This window comes from Siphateles boraxobius, unplaced genomic scaffold (genome assembly GCF_051911475.1).
Source record: "Siphateles boraxobius isolate OS27281-9 unplaced genomic scaffold, OSU_SipBor_1 130, whole genome shotgun sequence".
NCBI classification, from domain to species: Eukaryota; Metazoa; Chordata; class Actinopteri; order Cypriniformes; family Leuciscidae; genus Siphateles; species Siphateles boraxobius.
Window position 1 is genome coordinate 17,404,137 of NW_027508734.1, and position 16,951 is coordinate 17,421,087.

General features: G+C 38.2%; 1 protein-coding gene across 24 annotated transcripts in view; it reads right to left on the reverse strand.

Moving 5' to 3' along the window:
• The window catches only part of dysf (dysferlin, limb girdle muscular dystrophy 2B (autosomal recessive)), a 110,946-nt gene that overhangs the window by 25,659 nt on the left and 68,336 nt on the right, over nt 1–16,951 (reverse strand). For 8 of the 24 annotated variants that reach the window (XM_077228259.1, XM_077228248.1, XM_077228249.1 and 5 more), the window contains 8 exons: nt 15,379–15,435; nt 7,734–7,832; nt 5,351–5,479; nt 3,932–4,087; nt 3,232–3,323; nt 2,735–2,905; nt 1,725–1,867; nt 78–217 (listed from right to left, as the gene is read on the reverse strand). In XM_077228259.1, the coding sequence (XP_077084374.1) occupies nt 78–217; nt 1,725–1,867; nt 2,735–2,905; nt 3,232–3,323; nt 3,932–4,087; nt 5,351–5,479; nt 7,734–7,832; nt 15,379–15,435 (987 nt within the window). The remainder of the gene's footprint in view (nt 1–77; nt 218–1,724; nt 1,868–2,734; nt 2,906–3,231; nt 3,324–3,931; nt 4,088–5,350; nt 5,480–7,733; nt 7,833–15,378; nt 15,436–16,951) is intronic. The other 16 variants (XM_077228260.1, XM_077228258.1, XM_077228251.1 and 13 more) reach the window with 3 other exon arrangements.

Below are 16,951 nucleotides of genomic sequence, written 5' to 3' on the forward strand. Positions count from 1 at the left end.
AAATCATAAATGTAAATAATATGTTTTAATATATTATTTAATATATAGTATTTTTTTTGTAATAAGAATACTGTTACCTGTTCTATATCTGGCTGCAGTGGACTGTAGATTGGTCGAGTCTCTACGTGTTCTGGCACCAGACCCTGCCTTCTCAACACCAACAGAGCTAGACGCTCCAACACTGGTCCCAAGTTAGGGTTTAGAGGTTTCCCTTCATCTGAGGGCCAAATGTAGTCAACCATAAGGTCATTGTAGATTATATTCACATTGACGCAGAAGGTCCCAAAAAAATGTTTAGCTTAAAATTGTTTAAGATATAAGGAAGATTCATCATAATGTTATTTTCCATAAAAACCATGAAATGGAACCACTATTTAACCTTTGATTTGATATGAAGAACACTTGGGCATTGGGTTTTATGAAGTCATAACCTAGAGCAGAAAAGAGCCAACATTCATGAAGCATTCCACTTAAATAGTCGGAAATGTTTATCTTTCCCCTTTTCTCAGATGATGCGTTGATTTCATTGCTGTTGATCTAATAAGAGAGTTTCCCCTTTCAAAAAGCAAAAAGAGAGAGTGAGAGAAGAAAAAAATAAACGTCCACTGTTGAGTTTATGGTTTGAAACCCTGTGTCATGTCCCTGAGGGAAACATGGTCGGAGTGTGGAGAAAAGAGGAAAAAGACTGAAGTGGAGGAAGATAATTTCTGCCATGAAGTTGGATGCCCGAAACGGCCACCTGATAATTGCTTTGACGAGCGGGTTGCCGCAGTTACGTGGGCCAAACAAAAAGATGTAGTATTCTTCCGCGGCGAGACACGGGAGCAGGAGGCTGAGAAGCTCACCACAGTGTTGACCTTGGCTGAACATGCCTATATGCTAGTTCCCCATAAATCTGAAGCCGGCCTCATCCCAAAGCATCATGGAAGGGAAAATGACTGGAGAGCTTGGCTTTCTGTTGGCCCTGTGTGACATCTGACTGGTAGAAAGACGGCCATGGGACTTAAAGGGCTTAGAGGTCAAACCAGAAGTGTTGGGAGGATCTGATCAACATAATACACACCTAATGGTGAACTATCACTAGGTAGCATTGTCATCCCAGGGGCACACTTTAAAACAGGAGGGGACGTCAGGTTGCTGTGGCAAGGAGTGATATATTTGCTGTGAATGAATGACTATGTCATAGGTGCTGTATGTTTACACAAGTCCTTCGTCTTTACAATATCACACTTGTTTTTCTTCACACAGAGGAACAACTCATTCTTTCCGCTCATAGCGCCCGAGCAGGAACAGCCAAGCGGCCTCCCCGACAGCTCTGTGATCCCACACACACAGATATGATGTATGGCACAAGCCGAGACATATATCGTTATTCTTTTTCTGTCAGTGTTTTCACAGAACCGCAGCCGATCTCGTGCTCGGCTCACTTTTTTTAATGACGGAAGATGTGATGGAGTCAGGCTGCTGCTTTGATTAGCTCTTAGTCGTGACTAATGCTTTCAGCAGCTCCAAAGAAAAGACTTCCACTTTCTTTCGGCGGGTTTCATAGTTCGTGATGCCCGTGTTTATTCGTACGTACACATTCATGTGCATTGCTGCGCACAATTCTCCAAGAAGCCGCTCTTTGGGAATGGCAATTGCAGAATTAACGATCAAATATCATGAACATTAAATTCACTAGTAGGAAACTAGGTCTACTTGGAGTGTGTGTTTAGGACACTGACCAAGGTCTGCGATGGTGTACTCCTGTCCTCTGAAATAGACTCTATCCTGCTTGTAGACAGGCAGTTTGTAGTTTCGCCTCTCGCACAGACGATGAAGTAACTGGGATGGTTTTAGCTGATCTCGCCACTGGTTAACTCCCGAACTAGAGTCGGTACAGAAATATAAAGAGTTAATTTATAATCCAAAACCAAGGGTGAATCTGAGCAGAATGCATTATCACAGTTGTTATGACAGCTAACAGTATTTTTTTACATATAGGAGATGATTACTCTGGTAACAAAAAAACCTAAGGTGGTTAGCTGGTCTCCTAGCCAGGCCAAGCTTTTTAGGCTGGTATGTTTTTGCTGAACACCCCATAAAACAAGCTATTCTGAAACAGCATGGCTCTGCAAAATGGAAAATACATGTTACATATTTAAATATTTAAATGAAAATAATAAAAAATACTTAAGTACATAAAATAAGAAATAAAGTAAAACAAAGTATGCAGTTCTTATAATTAATATAAATAAATAAAGATTAAAAATATAAATAAATAAAAATATGTTATTTGGGGAAAAAGAATATGAGACTGTGTAACCTGAATAAGTCAAAAACAAGATTGCCCAAGCAGGATCACAACATGATACAGGATTCAACTCAATTTAAAAAATAAAATAATAATAATAAAAAGGTGGTTTGCTGGTCTTCGCAGGTAGACAGCTTGGGGAAACTGGTTTCAACTTGTTTAGCTGGTGGTCCAGGATGACAGACTATTCTTAACAGCTTGGCCAGGCTAGAAGACCAGCTATTCATCTTAGACTGGTTTAAGCAGTTTTTACAGCAGAGTCAGAGAAGATGAAAGTCAGGATCAGAATATGACTGAATCCGATGGGATTCAAAGGTCATGAATAGGTCATGACTCCAACATGGCTTAAACATTAACTACCTGTTCTTTACAGTTTTTATAATGACTACTAATAACTGTGAGGTGAAAGGAAATAGGATGAGAGACAGAGGGATTTCTTACAGACAGTAGGACTGTGGCAGCCCGCAGCGAGCACCATGGCGCGACAAGAAGCGATTCTCCAAATCAATGACGGTCTCTCCGATTTTCTCATCTTTAGTGACCATGTCATAATCATACAGCATGATCTTTAGGTCCTTCTCAAGAGGCAGAGAACACGTCAGCTCAAACATCCTAAATGAGAAGCAAAATACACACATTTCAATCTTTGAATAATTCCTTTTGTCAGAAATGATTTTGCTTAAAAATTCTCCAAGGTAATCATCCACATGCTTCATATTCTGTCTCTGTATCATTTATCCACCATATCACTCTCCTTCTTGTACGTATCCGACATCAAGACTAAAATTAGGGCGGTCATCATTATTATGAGTGTGGCGACCCCTGCTGGTATAATCAATCCTTGCCATGACGTGTTTCTATATGTGTGTGCGAGAATCTGTTCAAAGAGACAGAAAGAAAGAGAGAGAGAGAGAGAGAGAGAAAAGAGAGATACTCACTTTCCAAAGACGGGGTCCAAAGTACAGGGTATGTAATTGTCGTGGTCATCGATTGATTTCTTGCCAAGTGTGATCTTAACATAGGGGTCACACTAAGAAAGAACAAGAAGTGCTTGTTAGTATGTGTTAACATAGCCACACACTCACACATATATACTATAAGCAACAATATCCAAAACAGCACGCCCTCTTTTTGTACTTAAAACAGCCGCTGTTTGCTCTCGTGGTGGAAAAAAGCATCAAATCTCTGTGATCAGTGCGTGTTTAAAGGCAGAGAGTACATGTGTGAAATGTTCCATATCATAACTCCTGGCCTGAGTAGGTGATGAAAGGACGTCATCTTAGCATATTCGCAACTAATGAAGGGAAAGCCCATCTGACTCAGGGCCAGCGGTGGTGGCGTGTTGGCCAGGTCTCGGGCAGCGATTGAGAGTTTATGGTTGTGGGTAAAAGGGTGGCTCCATGTTTTCATAAAGACATTTCTCGGCTCTCTTATGACTCTGGCACTGCAGAGGCTTCGCAAAGGGCTCGTCTGGCTGACAAAAAAACTACAAAGATTTGTGAATGCATCTACTGAAAATACAAGGGCTGTTGTAACAAACTCTCCCAACCCTGATCCGTATACAAGTACACTGAAAGGCAAACGGCTAGTTAGCATGTTCCTTTCCTTTTTCATGTATTTTGGTTGTGTCATACCTACCTTGCCATTGGTATCTTTGGGCTGTAAGCCATAGGCCTGGATGATGTAGACGCGTACCAGACACTCCTCTATTCCGTTCGGGGGGAGCTTGGAGAACCGGCGTGGGGGTACAGACATCGAGGGATCGTCAGGCAATGGATAGATCTTAAATGAACCCTGAAGGAGGACGGGACAGGAGTCAGTGTAACTCATGGTGCAATTTAGTTTTACTTTTTTCTGGAGACCTGCTGTCTGGGGCCTCCAGACAGACCTCAAATTACACTTTAATCCCTCAAATTTAGTTCCCTCAAATCCGACTAGAACTAAACCAGTTGTAATCCAAATAAACCATGAAAAAGCATCTACACTCTTCAAATTAGAGGTTCCCATTAGAATCAAAATGAGTTTTAAAGCCAGATGCCATAGGAGAGTCTTTTTAAAGGTGCACCAAAAAATGAAAAGCATTTAATAAAAAAAATAAAAAAAATACAAAACCAAACGTTTCTACCCCATATTATTGTCATTCTTTTTGTTGGCTCTTGCATGTCATATGACCGATCGTACTTCAAATGAGATTTGAGAGTAATATGTGTTGTATTGTTAACTAAAACTTTTAAACAAAAACAAAAACATAATATGTTTTCAAAAACAAAAAACAAAACTATTAATTGAAATGGAGCTTAAATAAAATATAAATATTGCATGGAAAAAAATGAAAAAATTCAAATAAACCAAATAACAGTAAATATATATAAACTGGACTTACTATAATAATATATAAATATTACTAAAACATCTCTAGTCTGAAATTATATAAAACATGACCAATTGTTTTCCACAGAAGACATGACATGTTGACAAAATAAAAAAATTTGTGTGAATTAATTTTTTTACAAATGTTTTTTTTTTTTAGAAATTATAATTAAGTTCCAAAAAAAACCAACCTTTTATTCTTTAGTTCTTCAGAAACTATCAATGTACTGATGCTAAAGAACCCAGAAACCAGTACCTGTACAAGATAAAATGGTTCTTTATAAGAGGGTTAAGGTTAGGGTTACCTATAGGTCCTGCAAAGAACAATTGAAGAACCTCTGTATTTAAGAAGCAGTGTCTGTAAAAAAGGCAAGGAGACACATTTTGGGAGTTCATAGTTCACCAAAAGAATGGCACGAGACTCTCTGTAGCAGAACGGTCGAAATGAAAAAATTATTCAAAGGTAAATTTGACAAAGAACAAACTGAACCTGCCAGATGCAAGTATGTGATCTGTTAAATAGAAGGCCTGATTCAATTATCTTTATTAGCTCAGCTAATAAGCATCAACACCCATCCCTTGCTTCATCTGGCGACGCCTGAATGTTTTCCCTCTTGAAGACTGAATGAGAGCACATGTGGTATCAGACAGCTGATAGTTATAACTGAGATGTTATAATTACCCTACCTTGAACTCTCCAACAACAGAAGGGTCTTCACTCTCATTCTGGGTTCTTCCACGGTAAAGTTTAAACGTTTGACAGAAATCAGCAAACTTTTCAAAGCCTTCCGTTTTCTCCAGTTCTCTGTCATATACCTGAGAAAGGAAGCATAGGAGAATGTGTATTTTGTGATATATGATTTGCATGCAGATCTAGCTCTTTAAAAATGAGCTTCAATCAACTCAAAGGGCTGAAAGGACACATGCTATATACAAGACATCCATTGTTTGTCTTGCCAAAGCAGTTTTCTTTAAGAAGCTTGGACTCTGAGATCTTTAATTGTGGGTTTAACATTTCAGGCACAAGTCAAACTACCTCAAATGCACCATTAATGCAAAAAGATTTGGAAATTCCTTATTATGAGAATGTTTAAAACTTCAATAAAATGCGCAAAAACGATTTGTACCCAAGGAAAATATGCTTTGCCGTGACATTACACAACTTTTAACTAGCGGCGCACAACTCTCCAACCAAACGGCCACCCAGGAGACAACTTAGTGACAAAAGTATGAAGGAATCCTCGTAAGCGAGTCGATCTGTTTTTCTAGTTGACTCACTCAGGCCCGATCCCTGAACGTGTGACACGACACACATCACATGAAACCCTCTCCCAGTCTCTTTTGCTCTTTCCCTGCCTCCAGTCTGTCCCTCAGGCACCATAAGCCCAAAATAACAGCTCATCTCAGCAGTTTTAGGGAAAGTGATTTTGTCTGCCGCTCCTCCCGGTGCGTGGGACACTCTCACACGGTGGCAGCCAATAACTGGGCCTGTTCCCCGCAGGTAGCCCTGAGACCCGAGGCCCCTGCCAGATGACTAACGGACACGTTATAGATTGAAAGGTTGGAAAGAATGGCTAAGGAAAGTAGAGAGAGAACGTGGTGACAGGGGAGATCGCTGACAAACCGGCCAGAGATCGAGGGATGATAGGGAGGTGTGGGCTGGGGGGAAAACAGCTCGATGACGTCAGTAATGGAGCCCTTGTCTGCACTTGGCTATCCCCCTGCGGCAACCCCGACATGAATTCATCGGAAAAGTTGGGAATCTGGCAGCCACTGGCTCTATTATAAATGGATAAGCTTGTGGGAAGTGGGCTGGAGTGTATGGAGTTGGGGTGGGTGAGCATTTGAAAGTAGGCATATTCACTCCCTAGGGAGACCGCAGGGCTTTGAAGTTTGGCTGTGTGTGGAGCTGATGTTTCCGCAACCTCGGATTCTGGCATCCTTATGTTGGTATTGCTTGGGCACTGATAATGTCACTATATAGTTATGATAAACTTTTGCTGTTAATCTCCATGTACAGATTTCATACCGCTGGGATCATGTTAGACGTGCCAGTGGGAAGACATGAGCATGAATAAACAATGACAAAATGTTCATTTTTGAGTGAATTATTCCTTCAAGTTCCACAAAGAACTTTTTATTTCTCTAGCTCTGTAGGAAACCATGAACTGGTTCTTCAAGAGGATAGTTCCTCCCATATTGAAAGTTACTCATGTTACTGTTATATTATATATATATATATATATATATATTTTTTTTTAAGGGCTATATAAGTCTTTTATATAAGGCTTTTTCCATTCTAAACCCTGGGTAAATATAATCCTGGGTTACTTTGTTTTTTACGTCTCACACTCATACCTTATCCAGGGTTAAAAAAGAATCCTGTGTTAACGTTCTTATCTGAATATTTGCAGTGTCAGAGTCATTGATTGGAAGAACACAATAGCCTAAGTGACCTGTTTAAATAAAGGCTCTAGCATTGTGTATCCTTGTATTATATATTGCCCTGTGCCCTGTATATATTGACCTATATCAAGTTTTCCCGAATTAGACTTTTTGGACTATAGAATTAAGAATAAAACATGTTTCCCCTTCAAATATTGAAACAACACAACAACACAGTGTTTCTGTGACTAATATTATCCAAAGCATGTGAATATGAGGCCTGCAATTTGGCATGCAATCACAGTTTCTAGATGTGACATTCTAACATAGCATTGTTTTACACTGCACAAGTTTGGCACCACAGAGTGGGTTATCACTGCAAAAGTGTTGCTCAACCGGCTTCGGAGTTTCGCAACCCCAGGTCAAAAGCAGTGCTAACCCTGCTTCCTAATTACAAGTGTGAAACGTTCTGGGTTAAAAGCAGAGTTTAGAACACCTATACCCCAGGGTTAAGTGCAGTGTGAAAAGCCTTTTAATGTTTTTGGGGGGTCTAATGTTGTTTTGGGTCCCATTGACTTTCATTGTATGAACAAAAATCTTATTTTGTGTTCTGCAGAAGTATGAAAGAAAGTCAGTCATATGCATTTAGAAAAACATGAGGGACAACATTACTGTGATGCCTTACCTGCAGTGTATCAAAGCCCTTCTCCATATAACTTCCACACTTGTTCCTCTCACCTGTGGAGGCATAAAACTTGCTCCACCAGTCCATAAATTCATCCTGCTGTAGACACAGAGGAAGAAAATAAGAGAACAGGAAGCTTGAAGCATTAAAAGCAAGGAAGGTATATGCATTTCTGACCCCACATCCCTCATGCAATGGACCCTTGCTTAATTAAATCAGTAATTTCATGAATAGGAACGTCTAGTCTGAAAACAATGAAGGCCTTAACTTACCCACTGCCCCATCTAAATCATGTCCGACAAATTCAACATAAACAATAAGAAAAGGTTAGAAAAAGTGAAGAAAGAAAAAGAGTCAAGAGAAAATACCCTCAAATGTCAAAACATTTTAAGCAGAAACATGCATGAGTGACAGTGACACCATCCACAGACCAAACGACCAGTGGAAACAGCCCTTCCCATAACTTAATCTTTTCCATAAGTGACTGATAAATCATTCCTCTGCTGTAATGCTGGTAATTGTAAGCATATCAAATGAAACTAGAAAGAAAGCTTTCATATTGTAATTTTTCTGGTACTTTCACGGGTATGAATCAGGAGCGCTGATACTGCAAGTCTCGCCAACGCTCACTCATTCCACGTGGAAAGTGTGGGAAATTTTTCAAAAAGGTTAAATCAGGCAGTTCCCACCTCAGCCTGCACCACATTCCCATCCAACCAAAAGACAAAACAGTGTTGTTAATGAGGACAACACCCTCCACGAGTGACACTGCCTCAAAACAAGACACAAAAGTGTAGTCAGTGCCATGGAATGTGTGTGTACTCGTGTCAAAGTGTGTCATATAGGCTACCCCTCCTGTACATGATTATGTGTGACAAACTCTGAATGAAATATCTTTCATAAATACAGTTTGTTTTTAATCATTCATAGTCTGCTAAAATAAAAAGGTAATAAATGGGAAGAAATAAAAAACTTTGTTCAAAAGTTTGGGGTCTGTATTGTTTTTTTATATTTTTGAAAAAAGTATATTATGCTCACCAAGGCTCCATTTATTTGATCAAAAACAGTATAAACAATAATATTTTCATATGTATAAAAAATATATTCTAAAACTAAAATAACTGTTTTATATTTCAATATATTTTAAACTTAATTAATTCCTGTGATGGCAAAGCTGAATTTTCAGCATCATTACTCCAGTCTTCACATGATCTTTCAGAAATCCTTATAATATGCATATTTGGTGCTCAAGAAACATTTCTTATTATTATCATCAATGTTGAAAACAGTTGTGCTGCACAATATTTTTGTGGAAATCATGATACTTTAATTTCAGGATTTTTTTTTTTTTATGTTGTTGATGATGAACAAAAAAACTCTATTTAAAATAGAAACATTCAGTAACATTATAAATACAAAGTGTTGTCATGAATCTCTAGATGGCACAGACTTATTAGTCCTTAACTCATTCTGCTTGCAATCACTCTATAGGACACCGCTGATTGGTTCCTGATGTATCAGTAGCCAATGAGCTTGCTGCTCAACCTTCAAATTCGTGGTCAGCATTGGCGCGCTTACAGAAACCCTCCACCTTCCCCAGCTCCACTTGTATAGATCTGCTAAGGCCAATTCATCAACGCTATATTGTACAGCAGTAGCATGGCTTACTTGCTCACAGCAAGTAGCAACTCCCGTGCTTTCTTTGCAGCAGCAGCAATAACCAACAGCAGCAGCAGCGTAGCAGATCTATTCCGCCAAGACCAAACATATCAATATTGTCATATTCATTACCATGCCAAACAATCAGAGTCATTATGACAGAAATGCCTTTAAGCCTTTACTGACATGTTTAATCAACTTAACATGTCCTTGCTGACCCCAAACTCTTAAATCATAGTGTATTTTGCTCTTAATAACTTAGAAGATGCTAATAAAGCTATAGTATTGCAAATAAACAATCCTATGAAAAACAATCCAGTAATAATTATTTCCGGGGAGATTGTAAGATGAGAAGTGTCACAAAACAAAGCTCCAGAATTGCTCAGAAAATGTGAGACTTATAAAACAATTACAGATTTTTTTTTGTTTGTTTTGTTTACAAAAGAGATTTGTGTACCACATATGTGTAACCTGAAGTCAGAACAGGTTAAATGACTATGCCGTGTTTGGATAAATTAGTCACAAAAAAAAAAATAGTAAGTCCAATCATTTACAAAAGACACAGTAGTCAAAATAGGCTGAAGGGCTGTAACCTGAGGCTGTAACCTGAAAGCTCAAAAGAATGTAAATGTATGCAATAATTTCAAGTCAACATAACAAAGGAGAGAAATGAATGACTGAACAACATTGGTTATCCACAGAGAGAATGAGAGATTAGATCGTCAGAGAGATGAGCAGGAAGGTGAAGGTAACATGAAGGGAACGTTTTTTGGGGGGAAGTGTCCCCTGGTTCCTACCGTCTACCCAGAGGCGGCACACGGGGTCAATGGGACTGGGTGTGCGGTAAGTATCTGCAGTGTATTGTGAAGCTGCCTTCAGAATCACTTAAGCTGAGTTGGCCTGGCTGTGTGGCAGTCTAACAGCCCTGAATGGTGCTTTTCATAGTACTGCCACATCTCTTTTTGTCTGACAGAGCTATTAAAGCGGAGCCTAAGGACGCCGTGACAGCCATGTTTCCATCCGAGTTACTGTGTGTGCGTCTTAGGTGTTTGTGCGCAAGTTTGTGTTAATCGAATTGCATGTGACCAAGGAAATAATGTTCCATTTTGCCTCTGAAATGATGTGTAATGAGTGTGTGTGCATGTGCATCTGGTCACCCAGACACTTCGAGTCCACCAGATGTATGTGTTTAGTTATTCTATACTCTACCCAAAGTTTTTAGGGCTTAGGGGTATTATTAAAATAAGTACTGCTCCATATAAACCTGGGTGTATATGTGCGTGCATGCTCGCAAAAATGGAAACGCACTGTCAAAAGAGATGTTATACAGATGAAAAGATAATGTTAAGTGTATGATATGATTTCAGACATTAGGAACTTCAAAATTTATGAAACTGAGAGTATTTATATTGGTTGCTATGTCCTATGGTGGATTGGTACCTGAAACAGGGTGGTCGGAAAGGCAGAGGGAAAACAGGGAACTTCACTGCTCCTCCAAAAATGTATTCATGCAAAACCTGTTAAAATGGTTGCAAACATTCTCAATTCCTGAGGTAAAAGTTAACGCAGAGCAATGGTCATGTTAGCTTTGTGTCTAAAAATGCTTGTGTGCACTAGTGGTGAAAAATAACCAAATAAAGTTGGTAATAATTGAGCACTGAACAGACGTTTAAACACACAGTACAGACATTCCATGTGTTTTGATTGACGGCTCATTCAGAAATATAAACAGTATCCAAAACCTGTAGGTCCTAAAGCAGGTAAAGTTAATTCCACAACTTAACAATTCTGTTTTTCATGAATGCTGTGATGGAGTGCAGTAGAGGCTGTATATTCATATAGCGTACATACTATACAGTATACATTCTGAAAAGTACAGTACACTTCTGTACTGTTCTGCCTAGTGGAGTATATAGCCACACTGTTTACTAGCAAAACTTCACTAGTCTGTCTAGGCTACATTCACAAAGTCATTGTTTGAGGATGTCTGTCGTACTAGTATTTACATGCGTTTACTTTCCTACAATATAGAAGGCAAAAAACAGTGTGTGAAAAGAGAGTTATGTCCATATTAATAAAACAGTAGGCAAAAAGTACCTGGATGACCTACTACTTCCGATGAGTAAGGTAAGGTGACATAAATGACGTAACTGGCGTTGCACTGACCGAAGGTGGTTCAGTGATATACCCTCCGCGTGCCATAAGGTTGAGTTACCACATGAAAAAAGAAATGAAAAAATCCTGAAAAAGTTCCTGAAAAAGGGTGAAAGTTCTGTTCCAAAATGCAGTTGTCACTCTCACTAATAACCATCAGGCACTTATACACACATGCACAATTCCTATTCTTTGCCTTTCACCTCTGGCAGTTGCATAAACATAGCTACTAAGTTAAGACTGACTAACTTGTAAGACTAGTCTAAGCAGTTTATGCAACCTGGCTGGTCTAGCTTGTTTCCTAGTCTTACTTTATAATAAACATGTTCCTCTTCTGTAAGTTGCTTTGGATAAGAGTATATATGCATATATGTAAATGCGAATAATAAATGTTAAAATAAAATTGTATTTAGCATCCAAAATATCACATCAATATTACAACAATGCTGGCCTTCTCAACCATGAAGTTGGATAGACCTAAAGGGACTTTTCAATGCAAGTATACATTTATAACTGAATTTATTTAGGGTTTGGGCATCTCTTGTCTACTAAGAAGTGTGCTGTATTCCTTCACAGTCTGCACATTTCAGCAGAGTCAAGGCAGTCTTTCAAATAACCTCCAGCATATTTGCATGGTCTGAAGAAAATGAAGCCACCAACCAATATTCCATTTTATGAGTAACCACAGTTCGGCCATGTTTCTTTTTCTCCTCTTAAAACTACTGATGCGTTTTGGATGTCAACTGCTAAGACCGAAAAACTGGCAAAACTGTTGAAATACTATTTGTCCTCTGCAGTGTCTGAAGGCTTGGCAAAGACTTTAGCAAACACTGCATCATCACAGGGCAGACCTATGTGCGTGACAGTTCTCACAAAAAATAAGAATAGAATAGAATAGAATAGAATAGAATAGAATAGAATAGAATAGAATAGAATAGAATAGAATAGAATAGAATAGAATAGAATCTGGAAAATATTTACTTTGTATTAAGCTGAGAGTGTATCTCTTTTTCTATCTGCTTTTCACAAAAACATCGCTCCAAAGCAGTAGTTTTTTTTTGCATTAAACATATTTAATAAATACTTTAAGTTATGTAAAATTTGACAGCCCTAAACATATGTTGTAATATCTATCTCTTGATTTTGAGCCTCTCCAAAGACGCCTTGACTGTTCCATGCTGGTGAAATTACCTGCCTATCTCAACCCGAGCTTTTAAAGTTTTGTTTATACCATTTTCAGGAAACTGCTGAAGACGCATCTTGCCAACACTTCACCCATTACTAACACTTGCGAATCTATATCTATGAAAAAAAAAACTGGGAATAGTCACAACACTTATATTGTTGCCCTATTGTTGGTTTGATTGCTTTTATTGCTCTCCTCGTTTTGTAAGTCGCTTTGGATAAAAGTGTCTGTTAAATGATTAAATGTAAAAGTAAATGTTTTATCTTAAATATTTTTCAGAGCCTCTGGCACCCATTAGTGGGTCCCAGACCCCAGTTAGAAAATCCCTGAATTACACGACTTCAAAATAGTTAAACAAATCTCATCATAATAACAATTAGGAAAAAGTATGATGAACTGCTCTCTCCTCACCATCTTTTCTCTCTCCCTCCTGAAAGCAACATGACAGGACAAGCTCATAGAAGGTCTGCATCTTCAAAATTTCATTAGTGGAAAACTGATTGAATACACATTTTTCATCCCTCTCTCTTTCTCTTTCACTCATTCTTTTTCTTTCTGTTCTTGACATTTGGCAATGCGGGGAAATGCACTGGGAATCTTTTAACAGCCCTATTTACTTTGGCTCTGGTGAGAGAGAAAATTTGGATTTTTGATCATCTGGTTTTAATGTTTTCTAATAAAATAAATATCTTTGTTTGCAAAAAAAGAAACCTCTATGTCTTGGCAAGAGGAGGCAAAGAGTACTACATTTAGAGTGTGATATAAACAAGAAGTGGTATCAAAGGATTCTGCTTAGTCTTAGCCTGGTGTAATGTAGTCATAAGGACTAGAACCAAAGCCCCAAAGCTGTGGAGATCGTTTGAGTAGAAACAAATTGGACCACACTAAGACCTGCATGACTTCCAAGAGTAGATGGGCATAAGAAGGTGACAGAACACACCTTTCTCCTATATGCTTGCTTTTCATTTCTATGTCCCTCATTCACGATCCTGACTTTTCTTTGTTGGAGAAAGTGCAGAAAAGTGCAGAAAGAAGGATAGTTTGAATTCCATAAGTCTCCTTGATCTTAACACAAAACAGGATTCGTGTTTTGCAACCAATCTGAAGCGTCGAAGACAAATATGAGAGCAAATAAGCTTTACCTCAGAAATAAAATAAAATAAATAAATAACAATATAACATAAAATAAATGGGTCTGTCACCCAAAGTTCCTGCAGTCAGTCGCGTGTACAAAATCCTTCACTGAGTTAGTAACCACTCACAAAGCTAACTAGATCTTGCAGATCTTCATGATTAGAGGCATCCGTTAACCTAATTAGACTGGTGTAAATATCATTTTGAAATATACTTTATGGTCAGAAGTATGTGGACTCCCGCACACCACACCCATATAAGCTTGTCTGAGCATTTCATTTCAAAACTATGGGTATTGACAGGGAGTTTGTCTTCCCTTTGCAGCTATAATAGCTTTCAATCAATTGAGAAGGCTTGGAACATGCTGCGGGAATGATGTGGAACATGGCTGCAGGAATTTCCACACATTCAGACATAAGAGCCTTAGGGAGGTCAGGCACTGATGTTGAACAATGGGGACTGATTAAGTTGGAGTTCCAATTCATCCCAAAACAAGTGGGGTTCATGTCTGTACTCGGTATAGGCCAATCAGGTTCTTTCTCGATAAACTCAGTAAACCATTTCTATATGGACCTCACTTTGTGCAGAGAGGCATTATCATGCCAGAGAAGAAAAGGGTCTCAGACAGCTGAATGCTTGATTTTACGCACTTAACAGCCAAATCGATTCATTAATAGAGGGTGTCCACATATTTTTGTCCATGTGTACTTTACATTACAGTGTCTGCAGTACACATATTATCCAAATACAATTGCTTAAAATTGCAATTGTAATAATGTATAGCTCTACAAAATAAAGTTAAAAATTCTTACAGAGAAAGTAAAATAAAAATGTCATCCTAAACTTTCTTTTTTTTCTGTGGAATCAGTGTTGTTATTGTTATCTAAAACTATTAAAAATCATTTGTGGAAACGTAACCTTAAACAAACCTTAGAAATGCTGCCTTGGCAACTAAGTGAATTAAACTACTAAAGTACTACTAAAACTGAAATAAAAATAAAGTGAGTACATGACAGAAGTTTTAGTATTTAGAAACAAAGTTTCTAAATATCATCTTAAAAAATCTCTTAACATCCTTAAAGTAAGATAAAAATTAAGGAAGAATATTATTGATATTAAGACTTGTTTTGTGAGAATTCACCTTGAAATCGATTTTGTCATATTGTTTAGTATAAATCTTTATTAAAATGTCAGACCTTGGTCTGGGTGATGTCACTTGTCCATGCATCGTCATACACCAAGGGCATGCAGCACAGAACACAAGTCACATCGCATGTGTTTTCCTATTGTTGACTTTGTCATAGCTATTCTGACTGAATAAAGGTGACATGCCATGAGCCACAAACACATAAAGAGACAAAGAAAATTAAATATTTTCACAAGTAATGAGGGCAAGAAACCCCGGACTCAAACCATAACATTATACACTCAATGAACTAGTCACAATGAAATGAAGGTTACAGTGAGATGGAAAGAGATGTGAAAATAGGCAATGATGTCATACATACGTACATGGAGGCTGGACTGAGAAGGCGAGATGTTAATAATGGCAGAGCTGGTGCCGTCTGCCTGTTATAAACCAGAAGCATTGGTTAGTTGGTTAATGTTAGTAAATACCCTTAATTCGCTAATCAACACGCTTTCAAAAACATGCAATCATAGTAAGAGGAGCATTCATAGTTTCTCAGAAAGCCAAATCTTTCAATTTCACTATTCAAAGTTTAAAGCAAAACAGTGTTTCAGGTTTAAATGATAACTGTTTGAGGTTGTAATTGGAATGTATAATATTAAATACCCTTATCAAGACAAATCTAACTGAACAACACGTTATACCACACTCTACCAGCAAATAGTTCAATCCTAGCCGTAGTTGTGATGAGATTTTTTTATAGCATAATGAGAAAGGACATGAAAACAGAGCAACAAATCAGCAGCATATGGATGAAGTAAGATGACAGCATATATTACGGAGCAGACAGTGGATTGGATCGCCAGGTCTGAAACTCCCAGACTAAGATGCAACAGAGAGTGTCAATGAAGTACAGATGGCAACCATACCAAATGCTTTGACTCTAACCTGCGGTTTGTGCACTCAGACAGGACTGTGTTTCTAGCTGATAGATAAATCATTACCAAGGTCAAGACCATGAAATGTGATTCCCCGATGAAGAATGACACCCCAGGATTGTTGTTTTTCCTGGATGGGACTCAAAAGTGGGTTTATTTCCCCAATAGCTCTAACAGATGAGGGACTCTACAGTAGGATGAGTTCATGCTGCAATGTAAGCGTTAACGCTAATTAGCTGCAGACACAACACAACAAGCATTTATATTCCGCAGCGCTGTGCCTCCCGATGCTAAATAAAAGCATTGTATTCAATAGGAACGTGTTGCAGCGAAAGGACCGCGCCAGCTATAAAACAACACGGGTGAAAATGTTTTTTGTGGATTGAACAATGGAATAAAATAATTCTGAGGAGAGAGCTCTCCAAGGAGTAACAATAATCTAGCATAGCAATATAATTTTAAAGACGTTTGTCCCTGTACACATTATGAAATGTGTTGTAATAAATAACATGCACAGGACAAACATTTAATATAATTTAAGTGCAAATCTTATTACTTCTATGTCAACAAATGCTCCCCTCAAAAGGATAATATATCATGCAAAACATAACAACAGCAGTTTTGCTGTTACATGGAAAATAAAAAGCTTTACTGTAATTGTAACTGTTTGTTAAAGTCTGGGGTCAAAATTGGGGTGTAACGGTACATGTATTTGTCCCGAACGATCACAGTACCGATGTTTTGGTTCAGTGCATACATTTAGAAGATGAATACAGTCAGTCGCAGGCGATCCACTCTACAATCTTGCTAAAAAAATTAAAATAGCTTGCTAGTAGCCTATATGCTTAGTTTCAATTAGTTTTTGTGACACTCTCCACAAAATTTAGGAAACCGGGGAAGGCAGAAAGCGGCATTCTGTTTGTTTTCTTTATTTTCAAAAGCACAATGGGAGAACCAACCAAGTCCGTTTCCTTATGATTGGCCAATAAAGCTGGTTCTTAATAAAATGAAAATGTCA